Source organism: Rhinoraja longicauda, chromosome 1 (genome assembly GCF_053455715.1).
Source record: "Rhinoraja longicauda isolate Sanriku21f chromosome 1, sRhiLon1.1, whole genome shotgun sequence".
NCBI classification, from domain to species: domain Eukaryota; kingdom Metazoa; phylum Chordata; class Chondrichthyes; order Rajiformes; family Arhynchobatidae; genus Rhinoraja; species Rhinoraja longicauda.
The window spans coordinates 121,350,455-121,369,157 of record NC_135953.1 but is presented as its reverse complement, the minus strand read 5'-3'; the positions used below and the strand labels follow the sequence as shown (position 1 = coordinate 121,369,157).

The following is an 18,703-nucleotide window of genomic DNA, read 5'->3' as shown; positions in this document are numbered from 1 at the left end:
TAATGCAATCTGAAGCTGTGCAAAAAATATGAAAGCACAATAACAGAATAACGTAGGTAGAGTTCAGCATGAAGGTATGTGGCAGCACCTCTGGGAAGGGAGTGTGAAAGAGGCAGTTGGTTCAGGAATTGATTGCAATGAGTGTTTTTTCCTGAAGGATTCAAGATCCTTCAATGTATTTGGGGCTGCCATCACATAGGCAAGTAGATCAACCTACAGATTCTATGGAGGTCTGCAGAAGATCTGTAGTGATGTCAGCTTGTCCCATGTAAAAGATGGAAAGCCTTTGCATTATTAGGAGCAAAACCATCTCAGTAGCTTCTACAGCCTCTGATATCCTCAATAATTAAGTGGCTGGACCAGGTCAGCTACATGTCAATGTATTCTCCAGGACTTTGCTGGTGGAACTTTCCATTCCATGCTGTATAACTCTGTGATTTTATGGACCTGTTAAAATTGTGACTACATGCTATCCGATTGTTCATAATGGTTTGGCAGCTGGCTTTACCTGGCATGGTTTCCTCTGCTTCCGTTTAACTGACCAGGAGCTCATTCCCTTGATCCTTGCAAACCCATGGGCACACATCTTCTCAACTCACCAGGTTCCTGTTTCCCACAGTCCTTTTAAACAGACAAGATCCTGGTTCCATCACTAAACTCACTGCGGCCCTGTTTCAAAGCACCCTTTAAACTTACTGGGTCTGATTTTCCACGCAACCTCTAAACTTAAGTTGTTCACTGGAACATCTATTATACGACTGTGTAACGAATTGAAAATGTTTGATGTTAAAAGGATTATCAAAGGTCTGAAAAACTGTTAGTCTGGCACCATCAAAGTTCCTAAAGTTAGACATAAAATGCTGGAGTAACACTGTGGGTTAGGCAGCATCTCTAGAGGAAAGGAATAGATGACATTTAGGATCGACACCCTTCTTCAGAGTGTTTCAAGAAGGATCTCAAGTCGAAACATCACCTATTACTTTTCTCCAGAGATGCTGCCTGACCCGTTGAGTTACTCCAGCATTTTGTGTCTATCTTGCTGCCTGCTGAACTGCCTACACTTGAAGAGATACATGGATAAGAAAGGTTTGGAGGGATATGGGCCAAGAACAGGCAGCGGGACAAAGCAAGTCGACTGAGCAAGTTAACTCAAGCTTTTGAACAGACCTCACATAAGTGAAGGGTGTAGCACTAATCTCCCCATCTACCTCATTCCAATCCTTTTTTTATCTGCACTTTCTCAATAGCTATAATGCTACAATACTGTAACATTAAATTCTACACTGGTATTTTTCACCTTACACTACCTATTGTACTTGAGTGATGGTTTGATTGTACTCATGTGTAATATGATTTGTGTAGGAAAGAAACTGCAGATGCTGGTTTAAAGCGAAGATAGACACAAAATGCTGGAGTAACTCAGCGGCACAGGTAGCATTTCTGGAGAGAAGGAATGGGTGACGTTTCGGGTCGAGACCCTTCTTCTGACTCAAATATGATTTGATTGGAATTGATTTCACTGTATTGTAGCACACATGACAATATATAACCAATATTAATGCCAAAATCAAATCAGTTGGATTTTATAGCATCCAGATCTTTTGAGGAGTATTTAGGAGTCAAGGTGGCTTCCTAGAAATGCTGTGAAGCTGATGTACAGAGGAATGGTTAGAGAAATTGGAAATGTGGAGCAAGAATGTGTTTAAGGAAAAACTCAAACCCAGCCAAATATGAAGACTTTTAAAGTTTCTGATGATTCTATTTATGAAAGGCTATACAGAATACCTTGGTTGAGCTTTTTAAAATCAGAATTATTATGTAAAAAGCCAGGTCCCTACATTTGGATTGTATTTAAAGAACCCAGACTTTCCATGGAACAACGTGAATTCTGGATGGAGTTTTTAGAACGGATAATATTCAGTAGTTCAACGGTTTAATGAAGGTATCACAAAATACTGGAGTAACTCAGCGGGTCAGGCAGCATCTCAGGACAGAAGGAATGGGTGACCAAACGAGCCTTTGGGTCCTCCGGCCTGTTCCCCATACCGTGGCTGCGACATCTCAGGAAAGGTCCGCCTCACGGCACCTCGGGAAAATCTCCATCATGTGGCACCTCGGGAAAGGCCTCCGCCTCACGACACCTCGGGAAAGGCCTCTGCCTCACGGCACCTCGGGAAAACCTCCACCATGTGGCACCTCAGGAAAGCTGCCAAGTGGCACCTCAGGAAAGCTGCCACGATGCGGCACCCACCTCGGGAAAGGCCTCTGCCTCACGGCACCTCAGGAAAGGCCTCTGCCTCACAGCACCTCGGTAAAGGCCTCTGCCACGTGGCACCTCGGGAAAGGCCTCTGCCTTACGGCACCTCTGGAAAACCTCCACCACGCGGCACCTCGGGAAGGAATATTGTAGTGTCAGTGGATGAAACCATTAGGATTGAAGTCAACAATGGATCCCTGGGGAAAGTGTATGGTGAGGAATCAAAGAAGTACATCCGCCTGGAGGCCATGATGGCAGTGACCTGACACATGTCAGGCTGGATTTTGTTGGCTTTGTAGTCAGTTCAGGGAGAATAGGTTCCCAGGAAATTACTCCCTTCTGCTTACATATTCTGTTGTGCTGTCCAAGTATGAATTTCATTGTTCTATCTGGGAGACTTGAGAATAAAACATTCTTGACTCTTGAATCTTCTGACAGCAGCCTATCTTCTAAGAAATGCTGGTGCATAGTTCCTTGAAGGTAGACTCGCAGGTATTTAAGGTGGTCAAAAAGGCTTTTGGCACATTGGCCTTCATCAGTCAGAATATTGAGAATGGAGGTTGGGATGTCATGTTGCAGTTGTATAAGACATTGGTGAGATCGCATTTAGAGTATTTTGTTCAGTTCTGGGCACCATGTTATAGGAAAGATGTTGTCAAGCTGGAAAGGGTATAAAGAAGATTTACAAGGATATTGCCAGGACTAGAGGGTCTGAGCTATATGGAGAGGTTGAGTAGGCTGGGATTCTATTCCCTGGAGTGCAGGAGGATGAGGGATGATCTTATAGAGGTGTATAAAATCATGAGAGGAATTGATCGGGTAGATGCACAGAGTCTCTTGCCCAGAGTAGGTGAGTGGAGGACCAGAGGTCTAAGGTGAAGGGGAAAAGATTTAATAGGAATCTGAGGGGTACATTTTTTCACACAAAGGGTGGTGGGTGTATGGAACAAGCTGCCAGAGGAGGTATTTGAGGCTGGGACTATACCCAACATTTAAGAAACAGTTAGACAGGTACATGGATAGGACAGGTTTGGAGGGTATATGGACCAAATGCAGGCAGATAAGACCAGTGTAGCCGGGACATGTTGGTCGGTGTGGGCTAAGGTCAAAGGGCTTGTTTCCACACTGTATCACTCTATGACTTTATGACTCAAAGAGAGAATGACCAAGATATGGGTTTCTTATCCAGAGTACTCAGTAGAATATCCAGAACTATAAGATGAGGGAAAGTGGATCTCCTTGTTTAACCTCCCCCCTTTTTTATAGGTATGTATTTAGATTTCCCTTCCTTATTGGTTATCACAATAATTGAGTTAGAATACAAATCCATCATGAGGTCAACAGAGTACTTTTCAACAACCATTTAGCACAAATCCTTTACTGTGAGCTTGTGCACAATGGCGCAGTATTAGAACAGCCACACAGAGACCCGGCTTTAATCCTGACTCTGGGCACTGTCTGTACGGAGTTTGTACGTTTTCCCTGTGACTGCCGAGGTTTTCTCCAGGTGCTCTGATTTTCTCCAGGTGCTCCCATTTCCTCCCACATTCCATGGACATGGTGGTTGAAGGGCCTGTTTCCACATTGTATCTCCAAGCTCTCAACTTGAACTGGATCCATAAAAACTTAGGTTATTTTGGCGCACATCAGTACATTGTTTAAAATTCCAATATTTTGGTTCATCTGGGTAAAACCTTTTGGGTAGATATTTTAAACTACTGCCTCTGACAATCTCTTAGCATGATCAGTCTCCATTCATCAAAATTCCTTAATTTAATTGGATCATCAGATTTGAGAGTTAAAACTGCCTGACTGCCTTTAATATTAGAATGGATTCTCCTGTTCTACAAAGCAAAAAATAAAACAGTGCCAAAGTAACAATTTTCCTGAAAACAAACACAAAGTGCTAGAGTAATTCAGCGGGTCAGACAGCATCACTGGAGACAAAGGTAATGACCCTTCTTCAGATTGAAAGTCTTCACATTTTTCACTTTCAGTCTGAAGAAGGGTCCCGACCCGAAACATCGCCCATTCTTTTTCTCCAGAGAAGTTGCCTGAGTTACCCCTGCACTTTGTGTCTATCTTAGGGCATTTTGCACAACAATTTTCCTGACCTCAATTTAAGACCTTTTGGATTGGCAGCATTTTCCTCTTGAAGCCCCATAGGACATCTCTCATTTTGGCAGCACTAACAAGTTTTAACCCGAATTGTTGGCAAGAATTAAACAACCAGTATTAGCTTTATTATTACTCACAGCGAACCAAGATTCATAACATACTTCTAAAATATAAATCTCTAAAGAGTCTCCCCCCAGCCCCTGAGTTAAAGGTCTCCTGTTCTGGGATCTGCACATCCAGACTGGGATTTCCGTAACCGACATTTGTACCCAGAGCAGACAACTAACTCAGAATACAAGAATGTTGTAAGAATGCAACATTCTTAGAGAACTTGACGGGATAGATGTGAGGAATATGTTTCCCTTGGCCAAGGAATCCAGAGTTAGAGATCACAGAACAAAATAAGGGCTTGGTCATTTGGGACTAAAATGAGGAGAAGGATCTTCATCTAGAAGGCAATAAATCTTTGAAATTCGTTACTTCAGAGGATTGTAGAGGCTCGGCCATTGATTGATAGGTTTCTGGACCGTGGGATCACGGAATATGGTTAGGGCAGGAAAATCATGTTTGAGGTAGAGGTTCCCTCATGATCTCATAGAATCATGATCGAATGGCAGAGCAGACTCGATGGGCCGAATGGCCTAATTATACTCTGGTGTCTTAGGATCTTATGGAATAGCAGAACAGGCTTGCGTTGTCTACACCTGCTCCTATTTTGCATGTTCTTATGAGGTTCTTTATATCTTAGAAGGTAATAATTACACATACTCAGGTAAAAGATCCTGGAGAAATCTATGAGCACCTTCTAGGAAAATACCAAATCTTTACTTCCCTATTTGTTTAAGATTGTCTTCTAAACCCTATTCCTTTGACCAACAACTTGTTCACCCGTCCTAATATATATTTATGACGATATCTGTCAAAATTTGCCTCATAGAAACCTTCTTTTGACGTTTTATTGCTTTAATTGCTATAAGAATGCAAATTAATATCATTGCATCTATGAAGCTCATTAGATTATTCTATAATTATGCAAATTAAACCATTAACAGGAACATTTTGGAAAAGAAGCATCTTTCGCTACATTTAGATAAGAAATATACATTTAGTTGACCTATATACAATCAACAAAACAAATAATGTGTTTAAGATTCTGCTTTCAGTGACCCCTGTTTGAATATTGTGTTGTCTCATTCATCTGAAATTTCCTCTGAGCAAATTAACGGAAGTGGTGAGTTTGGTGTTAATCTCTCCTGACAATCACGAGAGTTGAAAAATATTCCTATGTCAGAGTTATTGCACTTCCTGTGATGTTTTAAAGTTTTATTGGACTATGATGAGCTGTGTGGGTGAATCTAACCCCTTCAGGAATGCAGCAATTAGATAAACCCCTGAGAAGCAGGAAATCACAATAACATGATTCACCCGTGGACTTCAGCGTGCTTTTTGTACAGAGAAGGCAAATCCAGGTTGAGAGCAGAACTGACGTTACTGCGTCCTGCCAAGTTTGGCGTGTAACATCTGGAATTATTGTGCAGCTGTAGCATAGCACTGAATTGTGGCTTGCTGGTGCGTATCAGTCAATGAGTGAATAAAGTAAATCTTGCACTTTGAGGAGACAATCTGATTACAATTGATCATTCTTTCACTCATTCAAATGCTCACGCACACATGTCACTTTTCCCCATTTTGCTTAATTTAATAAATATTTCCTTATTTTATTGCACGCTCAAATCTGACCATCAGTCTCTACTGTTATGAGTGTAGTTTCAAGCCTGAAACTTGTGAATGAGGAAAATATAAAAGCAGGGATATGATTTCTAAGGAGAGAGCACAAAGGAAATTGCCCAGATTTATTTTGGATTGGTGGACTGAAGTTATGAGCTTATTCTCCCTTGAACAAAGGAGTGAGGACCATTGAGGTATATAAAATTATAAGGAAGAGAGACCTAATTGAGGTATATAAAATTATGTGGCATAGATGCGGGGAAAAAAGTTAGATTTTTATTCTCATGGTAGGGGCATCAATGTTTCCAAATACACAGGACAAGATGTTAGAAATCCAAAGTGCCAAATGTCAACTTGCTGCCGGTGGTGATGGGAGGCTTATGCACTCACCTATGCTCCTCCGATGTTGAGAAGGGTTAGGCAGACACGTCATTGGGGTTATCAAGTGGGCACCTACTTTCATCAACCTTTTCGCTGATTGGACCCACGACGTCTCCAGTAGGCTCAGCAGTGCATTCTGGCGTCCCAGAACCACCCCCTCTGCATCTGCCTAGCCGGCTTATTTGGGAGACCAGATGGGGTATTTCCTCTTCAGCCAGAGCCACTGGCTACTCCGCTCTGCCACCTGTGATGTTTCGTTGATAGCCTGGCGTAGGGCTTGTCCGCTGATCCCCAGGTCCTTCATCAGTCTTACGGTAGATGTTTCCACAAATCCTCGACAATCCTCGAACCAGAAGGCATAGATCTTCGGTGGGAGGATGGAGTTTTAAAAGGGCTCCTATGGGAAAGTTATGCACACAGGGAGCGGTTGATACCTGGAACAAGTTGCTAGAGAAGTTGGTGAAAGCAGAGACAAACACTACCATTTGGAGAGCTTTAGACAGACACGAATAGATAATGTGTAGAAGGACACGGACTTAATGTGGGCAAATTGGATCATTGTGAATGAGCATAAAGGTTGGAATTTCAGAAATGGTTTTCATTTGATAATGAAATACAAGTTCTTTAAACTTTTTAATAAAAGTTTATAATTGCATTTTGATTGGACTGTGGAAAACAAATATTCCATGTTATAACATACAAGTTATACAATGCAATCAGCATTATGTTAAACTTTGTATTTGAGGATTGTTGTGCCTTCTAGTTGATCTCACCATCTGGCATATGAAGCAGTGAATTATCTTAAACTGATGCCAAAATCAGCATGCAGACTGAACTCAATCTGGACTTACATTTTTTTGTCCTGTAATTCATGATTTACTTTGAACAGTTTAATCCGTTGTTACTGAGCAACTAAGTTTTTTTTTAAAAAGGAATTGTGAACTTTCAATAAAATATAATTTCTTCAAACATTTTGAACAGAATTCGTTTCTTGCTCTAAACAGTTGCTGAAATTTGCAATACATATCTTAGAAAATATTGGACATACTTGGATTAGGGCAAATAGAATTAATGTGGTTTTATGCCTGTAATAACTGAATTGTATGATAATTGAGGAATTTTTCACTGCATGGTCATTGATGAATCCTACATGATTAACCACAACCTTCAGGAAAGGGGAACTCCTGGCTTACACCATCTTTTATTCATGACACAACAATAAGACAATAAATACAGATGCCATGTACAATGTTGTAGCAGTGCAGCAACCATCAGATGGTAGAGAACATTGTAATAATACAACACCATGATCAGCAAAGTTATCTTCATTGCTTTGTCTATCTTCGTATGTTGTGTGTCTTCCATACATGGTAAGAAATAAGTAAACTCAGTATTTCCAATATGCATGTAGCCACTGTTAGCCTAAATGTCTTTTTTTCTGATAGAATTACAATTGCAATTCTATTCGGTTTTTTTGTTATCTATTTAAAAGAAGATACAACTTAATTAACAGTAATCTGTATGTGGTGAGTAGACAATACGCCACTGATAACAACAGGAACATAAATGCTAGTTTTAAGAAGCACCTTTAAATTCTACTCTCAAAATTAACTTTATTTTGATTTGACAGCAGCATCGATGGGAAGCTCAGGGGTGAACCTGCGCTGCGCGTGTATCAAAACATCCTCAACATTCATCCATCCAAAGTTCATGGAGAATATCAATATTATTCCCAAGGGTCCTCACTGTGGGAATGTAGAAATCATGTAAGTGTTTATGATAAAGTATTTTTGAGCCTTGTTTCGTCTGGAAATTGTACAAAGTCTTGTTTTTTAGAAGCCTATTCTTGAAGTAAGGGTAGAAACTCTTAAACAGTTTAGAATTGTATTTTATTTCGGCTAGGTCTTTTACTTTCATCCAAAATACCTGCTGCATTTAATAATTTAATAAACAAACTTCAATAACATTATCTATTAAGTTTTCATTTGAACAAAATAGATTTGGGTTAGTTTAGAGATACAGCATGGAAACAGGCCCTTCGGCCCACCGAGACCGTGCCGACCAACGATCCCCTCACACAACACTATTCTACACATACTAGGGACAATATACGATTTTATCAAGCCAATTAGCCTACAAACCTAGGCTGTAGATTAGGCTTGTAGTGTGGGAGGAAACCAGAGCTCCCAGAGAAAACCCATGCAGGTCACAGGGAGAACGTAACAACTCCGTACTGACAGGACTCGTAGTCAGGGTTGAACCTAGTTCTTTGGTGCTGTCAGGCTGCATCTCTCCCGCTACTCCACCCTTTGGCCAAAATATATTTCATATCATTGTGGCACATTCTACTTGACCGAGGAATGTTTCACATATGTAAGACATTCATCAGGCAGGTTGATATTTAATTGTTTCAGAAGCAAACATGGTAAACATTATGTGCATGGTTTTCATCTGACCAAAATAGATTTCACTGAATTCAGACACATCCTGCAGTGTCACGCCAAGGGAATCAGGAGGAACATGACTGAAGAGTTTTTTAAATATGTTAGGCATCTCACAGACGGTAACAGAGCACCAGTTTGTAGCCTGCTGCAGTTTAACTAGATTGACCTTTCCTGTGGTTTGCAGTGTGCAAGCTTATCTGTTGTCAAATAGCTGATTAGGGACCAAAGCAAATATAGGTGTGCTCTGCTCATCCAGGCTATTGAATATGTGGTGGGCAGGATCCTTCCATTCTTGTCATAGTTTCCTCATTTTATCACAAGCTCACTCGTAGATCTGAAATACGTCATCCATTGGACATAAAGATATCTCTCCTAACACTTGTCAAGATCACAAAACCAGGGGACGATAGCTAAGTTAAGAATTTTGTTGATAGTTTTATTGCTTAGACTTTTGTTCCCAAGCAAGCAATAGATGCAAACTCCATATATTTCTTCATATCTTTCAGTGCCACTCTTCAAAATGATAATCGAGTCTGTCTAGATCCAAAATCCATCTGGGTACAAAAAATTATTAACAAGTTAATTAGCAGGTAAGTTTCTATTTCTGTGCAGGATAAGTACAAATGAAATGATTATAGTTTGTCTCCTCTGAAATTCTCATCTGTCAGATGCATGTCGAGGTAACAGGGCAGAATACAAACCTTCTGCATGGTGATTGGTGTTTCAGTGGAAGAGCATTTCAGGAACGATGAGCATAATTCCACAAACTTTAAAATAGTTATGAAGAAGGATAAATCTGGATCTTGGGGAATAGATAGGTACTAAATTGGGGTAAGGCAGATTAGAGCATTATGAAGCAGGAGCCCAGGAGAGTACATTGGAAGCAGTTGTTATGGAGTAAGTCCACATCTGACATGCGGGAGTCTTTTTTGTAGATAAGCTGATTAGAGTTTAGGGCATTTGTGTTCCAGTACGGAGGAAGGATAAAGGTGACCAAAAAATAAAGGAGGGAATTTATGTTTGGAGTAGGTGAGGTACAAAATGAGTTCTTTGCATTTGTATTCACCAAGGAGATGGACATAGATCTCAGATGAGATCAGTGTGGGGAATACTGATATGCTTGGGCAGTTTGGGGAATCTTGAGGAGCATTAAGGTGCCTGATGGCTCTCTCCCAGATTATTGAGAGGCAAGAGGAGATTACAGGGGCCTTGATGAAGATCTATCTATCTTTTCTAGCCACAGGAGAGGTCCTAGAGCTCTGGAAAGTAGCCACTATTGTTTCTTTGTTTAAGAAGGGAAGTAATCCAGGAAATTATAGGCCAGGAAATTATACATCAGTGGCAGATACGTTATTGGAGAGAATTCCACGGGGTTGGATTAATATATGTTTTGGAAGAGAATAGGCAAATTATGAACGGTCAGCACACTATGCCCGCAGCAGGTCATGTTTTATGAACTTAATTGAGGTTTTTGAGGAAGTGTTGAAGATGATTAATGAGGGTAGAGCAGTGGATGTTTTCTATATGGATTTTAGTAAGGCATTTGATAAAGTCCCTCATGACAAGCTGATCCAGGAGATTGATATGCAAGGGATCTACGGTGATGTGATCATTTGGATTCAGAATGGCTTATAGAAACCATAGGGTTGTGATGGGAAGGTGTTATTCTGGCTGTAGGTCTGTGACCAGTGGAGTTGCACAGGGATGTGTGCTTGGACCTCTATTGTTTGTGAAATATATAATGACGGACATCAATGTAGATGGGTTGGTTAGTATGTTTGCAAGACAGCATCAAAACTGGTAGCATTGCGGTCAGTGAGAAAGGCTGTCAGTGAGATATAGATCAGCTACAGAAATGGCTGGAGAAATGGTTCATTAAATGTAGTTGTGAGGTGTTTAATGAATTTTTAGTGTGAGGTGTTGCACTTTGGGAGATTGAATGTAAGGAGATTGAATACAGATAATGGCAAGATCCTTAACAGCATTGATATACAACAGGATCTAGGGATCCAATTCATGATTCCCTGAGAATGGAAACACAAGTGGATACGGGGTAAAGGTGACATGGGATGGCCTTGTCATCATCGGTCAGAGCATTGAGTACAAGAGTCAGTAAGTCATGTTGCAGCTTTATAGGACTTTGGTTTTGGCTGCATTTGGAGTATTGTGTGTAGTTCTGATCGCCTTATTACAGGAAGGATGTGGAGGATTTGGAGAGGAAGCAGAAGAAGGTATTAGCTATAAGGCGAGGTGGGGCAATCTTGAATTGTTTCCTCTAGACGTTGAGAGGAAACCTGGTAGAAGTATTCAAAATTAGGAGAGGTATAGATCAGGTAGACAGTCAGAGCCCATTTCACAGGATTAAGATACCAAAGACTGAGGGGCATATCTTTAGGGTGAGAGGAGTAAAGTGTAAAGGGGATGTGCAGGGCAGGTTTCATGCGCAGAGTGGTGGGTGCCTGGAATGCATAACCAGGGGTGGTGATGGAGGCAGGTACAGCATTTAAAAGGATTTTAGATGGGCACACAGTTATGCAGGAAGTGGAGGGATATGGATCACATGCAGGCAGAGAATAGTTTAACTTGGCATTATATTCGGCATAGACGTTAAGGGCTGAAGGGCCCGTTTCACGGCTGTACTGTTCGATATTCTATTTTCTATCTTCACTATTTCTCCTTTATACACTGAAAAATTCCCTGTAATATTTATTCATGTTTGTCTTTTTTGTTACAGTCCCAAGGCTGATGAAGTTCGTGAGGGCAAACTCAATATCAGAGAGTTAAAAGACTAAAATATATCCAGACCAGAGACCCAGAATAATTTCCAGAACCCAATTCAGCTTGCATCTCGTTGAGATTTATTCCCAGATCATAACAACCATGAATGAATGATAGCAGTCTTAAAACAGCATTCTATATTTATGTGGGTTAATGCTTGAAGGATTCTTTATTTATATATTTATGTGCTGATGCTCATGCTTGAAGAATGAAATGTGCTTTTTTTTCTTACTGGGTCATACCCTGCAACATTTTAACAAACTATGAACATCCCATTGATTACAGTCCAATGGTAACCAAGAATAAGTAGGAAAAATATATAACAACACAACATTGAGGCAACGGTGGGCGACACAGTGGCGTGGTGGTAGAGCTATTGCCGTACAGTGCCAGAGATCCGGGTTCGATCCTGATTGCGGGTGCTGTCTTTACAAAGTTTGTGTCCTCCCCATGACCTGCATGAGTTTTTTCTGAGATCTTCGGTGTCCTCCCACACTCCAAAGACGTACAGGTTTGTAGGTTAATTGGCTTGGTATAAATGTATAAATGTAAAATTGTCCCCAGTGTGTGTACAGTTGTGTTAATGTGCAGGGATCGCTAGTCGGTGCGGACTCAGTGGGCCGAAGAGCCTAATTCCATGCTGCATCTCTAAACTAAACTAAAACAGAAATGGATTGAGCCATATATACATGACCAGGAAGCTGGAAGCTCAGCATTTCCAGATCCATATCTTCTCAAACTATCTCAACAATATAAATCTGAAAAAGGGTTCCGACCCAAAACATCAACTATTCCTTTTTTCCAGAGATGCTGCCTGACGTGCTGCATTACCCCAGCATTTTGTGTCTGTCAACAATATAACTGGCAATCCTCAGTTTCTACTTCACAGTTATTCATAGTGGATTCAAGGGATGTTGCAGGGTGAAATTGATCATCATTATATTTCAAGTTCCATCAATTATTTATTGTGAACATTCAACTAAATATATTTATGTCCAAGGATTTCATCAAGAAATACAATGCTATAGAAATTGATTTTTTAGTAATTGCAGAGTATTCAAATTCATTGCATCAACTGGAATTTTTAGCTTATTCAAAGATAAATTATTTCATCTACTGATTGTGAGGCATTAGAGTTATTGCACCTTGATTTCCAAGTGAATGAACCTGCCTTAAATTATTATTAAAGTATTTGGAGATACCTAAATAACAACTGTGTGAATTTACTGTGTGACGATATTGAATGGAAACTATAGAGATTCACAGCAAAAACACACCATTCTAAACATCATGGAGGGTGGATTGACAATCATTTGAAGTCCATGATCATGAGCTGCATGTAAATTGTATTGTCTGTAAAACTCACCACAATGTGGGTTGGCGTTGTGCTGGAGTCTCCCATCAATGTTTCGTTCCCCAATAACGTGCGCCGGTTGGCGCAGCAGCGGGTTGTTGGCGCCAACAACCCGCCGCTGTTGCTGTCCCCAGTCCCTTGTCCCCAGTCCCCTCTTCATCCATTACTCGCCCGCAGGTGGGCGTCTCTCCACCGCCCACGCCAAAGCAAGGGGAGGAGCCTGATCCCTCCTTCAATCCACAAAATAACACTCCCTCACCTTCTTTTCTTACACCGCCCCCTTTTTTTCCGCCCATTAAACATCACCGCCATCTTTTTACAGGGGAGGGGAGGGGAGGGGACCCGCTGGCAGCTGCGGCACCCATGGCAACGGCACTGTAGGCCGCAGGCTCCGGGTTAACACTGACTCACCCGACGAGTTTTCCTCTCATCTCCCTTTCCCATCCCACCCCCCGAGGCCGTCCCGCTCCTCCCTCCCTCCATCCCCTCCCCTCCCCTCGGAAGCTGGTGTACTTGTTGGACACGGCCGTGCATCCATAGGCCGCGCAACTGGTCGGCATTATCTTTAAAAGTAATAAATTCCCACCCACCCCCCCAAACCTGCTACACAAAATAAAGCCGTTTCCATTACGCATTTGTAACGCCTCTGGTGCCTTTTTCCTCCTCCCTTTCGTTTCTCAATCTCTCTCTCTCTCTCTTGCTCTCCAAGTGCTGAATTCTGTTCACAAACTTAAAATGTAGTGGCCAGTTGGAGTCACAAGAGACTGTGGGTGATGTAATTTAGAGAGAAAAAAACCCAGACTATTGTAGGAATTCAGCATCCGTGGCACCTCATCGGGACTGATTGGCTAGTTTTTTTTGTGCTACATGTTCTTTGCACAAAATTGTGTATTTGCATTCTTGGGCACCTGTTCATCTATATATTTGTAACATTGGGCAGTTTTTCAAAATTATTTCTGTTGGGATTGAGCAATGTTCTGAGATTTGGTTTGTTTAAAAAAGTACTGATGCAAACTGATGAAAATGCTCCCTTGAGACACCACCTGATAATTGCCACACTTTGGGAGGGTTTGGTGGTATTAAATTAAACCTTTATAACAATACTAAAAGTATAAACAATAATAAGTGTAATCTTATAAGAGTGGTATTCTTTAAAAAACCTTTTCAGTTATTCAAAGTTCAATAGTTAGCAAAAATATATAATTTAAATATATTTTAAAAAATCAAAATTAAACGCAAACCAAATTTTAACTTTTAGTATAAATGTCTGTTCAAATGTTTCTGGTTTGATGTATTTCCTTTTTTTCATTCTACCCCTTCCCTTGTTATCACCTATCCTTGTGCTTTAACTCTTTTCTATATTTCTTAAATTCATTACTTTTAACAAAAATCTTAATTTCACTGACTAAACAACTGACAAAACCTCCCTTGTTCTCAAGGCAGACAACTGCACATTTCCACTGTCATAAAGAGAAATAAGTGCTTACTGACATCATCCACAGACAGATAAAACGCTATCAAAAGATACGTCCAATATTCTTTGCTCTTCCGTGACAGAGCAGAGGCGGACAAGCCTGGTTTGCGTGACGGACTGGGCTATATCCCCACCTCACTGCAATTTCTTGCAGACTTGGATAGTTCCCAAACCAGTAAACCTTTTAATGACATTGCTAGCAGTAAATAGGTAATAACAAGTAACTGCAGATGCTGATTTACCAAAGAAAGATTTTTTTTAAATGCTGAAGTAACCCAGTGAGTCAAGCATCTCAAGGGAATATGGATAGGTGACTTTTCAGATCAACACCCTCATGCAGTAAATAGTGTAGATAGAAACAGAAAATTGAAAAATGGCATTAACAAATTGGGAGTGATGAAAACGATGACAATGGAGTTCAGCATTGAATGTGGAGTCATCCATTTTGGATTCTAATTAAACATCACAGATTTTTTTCCCCAAGAAGACAAGAACTATGGACGAGCAAGAATCTAACTGAAGAACCCTTTGTGGAAAGGCAAAATATATAAAAAGGTCAAATGGATTTTTGGCCATAACATCAAGGATACAACTTTAAAGTTAATGCGTGCACTCTCATCTAGATTATTCTGTTCAGTGCCGGTAAATAAACCAGGAAGGAAATATGACCTTGGAGTGGCATAAAATGCTAATTAGCAACGATGATTTGGGACTATAGTGGGTAGTTGTGTCGGCTAGGCCTGTATTCCTGAAACTTTAGATATTATCTATATTCAGCATTTATAGAGGTGTATAAAATCATGAGAGGAATAGATCAGGTAACATAAAAATGATGTTAGGGAGCATTTGTAATCCTGAGGTTGCAATACACAGACAAATAAAGTGGCTTCAGTGACCCGTGGCCCGGTTTCCGTGATTCCCAAGTTTGAATTAGTGACACCATATCGTTCTAAACATATCCTATCCATGTACCAAATGTCTTTACAACATTGTGATGGTACCTGCTTTAAATGTTGTGATATTACCTGCTGCATGGCAAGGACTAGGTGGGACAGTTTCCACGCTATATCTTTCAATCAGTTCAATATGCAAGAGACAAGTCTGAGCAAAACAAGCTAGGCTGCACAGTGGCACAGCTGGCAGAGTTGCTGCCTCACAGTGCCAGAGACATGCGTTCTATCCTGACCTCTGGTGTTGTCTGTGCACAGTTTGCATGTTCTCGTTGTGATGGAGTGAGCTTTCACCGGGAGCTTCAGTTTCTTCCCACATCGCAAGGACGTGAGGGTTCGTAAGTCAATTTGGCCGCTGTAAATTCCCCCAAGCGTGTGGAGAGCGGATGCAAATGTGGGCTGACAGAACCGGTGTGAAGGGGTGACCGATGATCGGCGTGGACTCGTGGGGCTGAAGGGCCGGCTTCCATGCTGTATCTTTCAATCAGTTAACCACGTGACCATAAAATACCTTTGAACCTTTTGAACCTTTGAAGCCACCAGAAATACAGGCCATTCATGGAAGCTCCAAATGCACAGATTCGTCAAGCACCGATCCTCCCGCCTCTTCTGAAATGACCGATAGCACGCGTGCTGACTTTCCTTCACCCAGATTCCTGTTGAGGTATCTCAGGTACACAAGAACAGCCTCAACGTAGGAGAACACATAAATATGTGTACCTTTTGCAGCCACAGTAGCTTTAAACTTCAATGTGACATGTTAATTCCTGACTCCGAAATGAAAACATGTTCAATGCTAACCATGTGGAGATAATGTCTTTTCACTTGTTTGACTTAGCTCAACATCCCTTGGTCTTTTGTTTCCCTTGGCTGCAGAAACACAATCCTCAGATTGATTGGCGATCTGGTAAGATCAGACGATGGGGGGTTGAGTGCACACAATCATGTCTTGTTGAACCAGTGAACAAAGGGGTGAGTTACGGGAAGATCGGGGCGGTTTTGGGAATGAATGTTCTTAAATCTGAAGAAATAAAGATTTCTAATGATGATGATGACTATCCCGATCTGTCGAAGGTTCCACCATGTTACCATGAACTGAAGGAGGTGTTCAACAAGTCCAGGGCCACCACCCTACCTCCTCATCGACCTTTCGACTGCGCTATCAACCTGCTGCCGGGGGCCCCTATTCCCAAGGGGCGACTGTACTCCATATCCGGCCCCGAGAGGAAGGCGATGGATGAGTACATTGAGTCCTCCCTGAGGACGGGCATTATTCGCCCGTCCTCCTCGGCAGCAGGCGCGGGGTTTTTCTTTGTGGGCAAGAAAGATGGGTCACTTCGTCCCTGCATAGATTACAGCTTCCTAAACGAGATTACGATCAAGAATCGTTACCCACTTCCTTTGATGTCTTCTGCTTTTGAACTGTTGCACAAAGCCAAAGTATTCACTAAACTAGACTTAAGGAATGCATACCATCTAGTGAGAATCAGAGAGGGGGATGAGTGGAAAACTGGGTTTAACACCCCTAACGGGCACTACGAGTATTTGGTGATGCCGTTCGGGTTAACCAATGCCCCCGCAGTCTTCCAAGCTTTTATGAACGAGGTCCTCAGGGAATTTCTCAATGAGTGTGTTTTTGTCTACCTTGATGACATTCTTATCTTCTCTCCAGACATACAGTCTCATGAGCGTCATGTCAAGTGTGTGTTGCAGAAGCTCTTAGCTAACCGTCTGTATGTGAAGGCCGAGAAGTGCGACTTCCACGCAGACACAATGTCCTTTCTGGGCTACATTATATCGGCCGACCACATCCAGATGGACCCTGGTAAGGTCAGTGCGGTGGCCAATTGGCCCACCCCCACTAACAGAAAGAAGGTGCAACAGTTTCTCGGATTTGCAAACTTTTACAGACGTTTTATTAGAGACTTCAGTGCTGTTGCTGCTCCTCTGCACTCTCTCACGTCTTCCAAGACCCAGTTCCAGTGGAATCCTCAGGCCGAAGCCGCCTTCCAGCGCCTCAAAACATTGTTCACCAACGCTCCTGTTCTGACCATTCCAGATCCCCAGAGACAGTTCATTGTGGAGGTGGATGCCTCCAACGAGGGGATTGGGGCGGTACTTTCCCAGAGAGCGGAGAAGGACAACCGGATTCATCCCTGCGCCTACCTGTCACGTAAGTTGACCCCCGCAGAAAAAAATTACGATGTCGGAAACAAAGAACTGCTGGCGGTCAGAGCCGCATTGGGGGAGTGGAGGCACTGGCTGGAGGGGGCCGAGCAGCCTTTTCTGGTATGGACAGATCACAAGAACCTGGAATACATCCGTAAAGCCAAGAGACTCAACTCACGTCAGGCCAGATGGACTCTGTTTTTTAGTAGGTTCAACTTTTCTCTGTCTTACAGGCCCGGTTCCCAGAACACAAAACCAGACGCCCTGTCCCGACTTTATGACCCTGAACCTGATACCAGAGAACCCGAACCCATCCTGCCACTTAACCGTGTGGTAGGAGCGGTGTCTTGGCAGATCGAAACAGATGTGAAGCAGGCTAATGATGAGACTCCAGCAACGAGTGGCTGTCCTACTAACTGTTTGTTTGTTCCTGTGACATTGCGCCCCCAGGTAATCCACTGGGCTCACACGTCCCTGCTCACATGCCATCCAGGTGCCAAGAGAACTGTTTTTGTGGTTAAACAGCGTTTTTGGTGGCCTTCACTTGAGAAGGATGTAGCTGAATATGTGGCCACCTGTCCTGTCTGTGCAAGGAGCAAGCCCTCCAGACAAGCCCAAGCGGGCCTGCTGCACCCACTTTCAGTCCCTCAGAGGCCCTGGTCCCACATCTCCATTGACTTTGTTACTGGGTTGCCGGCCTCCAAAGGTAACACAACTGTCCTGACGGTGGTAGACCGATTTTCAAAGATGGTACATTTTATCGCTGTGGCCAAGCTCCCCTCTGCCAAAGAGACGGCAGAGGTAATGATGTCTCACGTTTTCCGTATCCATGGTTTCCCTACAGACATTGTCTCGGACCGAGGTCCTCAGTTTGTGTCCAAGTTTTGGAGTGAGTTTTGTTCCCTCATAGGTGCCACCGTCAGCCTGTCTTCTGGTTACCATCCGCAATCCAATGGCCAGACTGAGCGGATGAACCAGGAGCTCGAGACCTGCTTGCGCTGTCTGATCGCGCAGAACCAGACCACCTGGAGCGACCATCTCATCTGGGTC

General features: G+C 42.3%; 1 protein-coding gene across 1 annotated transcript; it reads left to right on the top strand.

Annotated features, from left to right (window-relative positions):
• Positions 1 to 8,122: 8,122 nt before the first annotated feature.
• On the top strand, positions 8,123 to 11,720 carry LOC144593077 (interleukin-8-like). Its single transcript, XM_078398553.1, has 3 exons — positions 8,123 to 8,250; positions 9,435 to 9,518; positions 11,663 to 11,720. The coding sequence occupies exons 1-3, from the start codon at positions 8,123 to 8,125 to the stop codon at positions 11,718 to 11,720; spliced, it is 270 nt and encodes an 89-aa protein (XP_078254679.1).
• Positions 11,721 to 18,703: the final 6,983 nt, after the last annotated feature.

What these genes read in the sequence shown, in the direction of transcription:
- LOC144593077 (XM_078398553.1), top strand. Translation starts at nt 8,123, where the DNA reads ATGGGAAGCTCAGGGGTGAACCTGCGCTGCGCGTGTATCAAAACATCC. An exon ending in TGTGGGAATGTAGAAATCAT is followed by an intron (nt 8,251 to 9,434) that starts GTAAGTGTTTAT and finishes CATATCTTTCAG; the next exon opens with TGCCACTCTTCAAAATGATA. An exon ending in ATTAACAAGTTAATTAGCAG is followed by an intron (nt 9,519 to 11,662) that starts GTAAGTTTCTAT and finishes TTTTTGTTACAG; the next exon opens with TCCCAAGGCTGATGAAGTTC.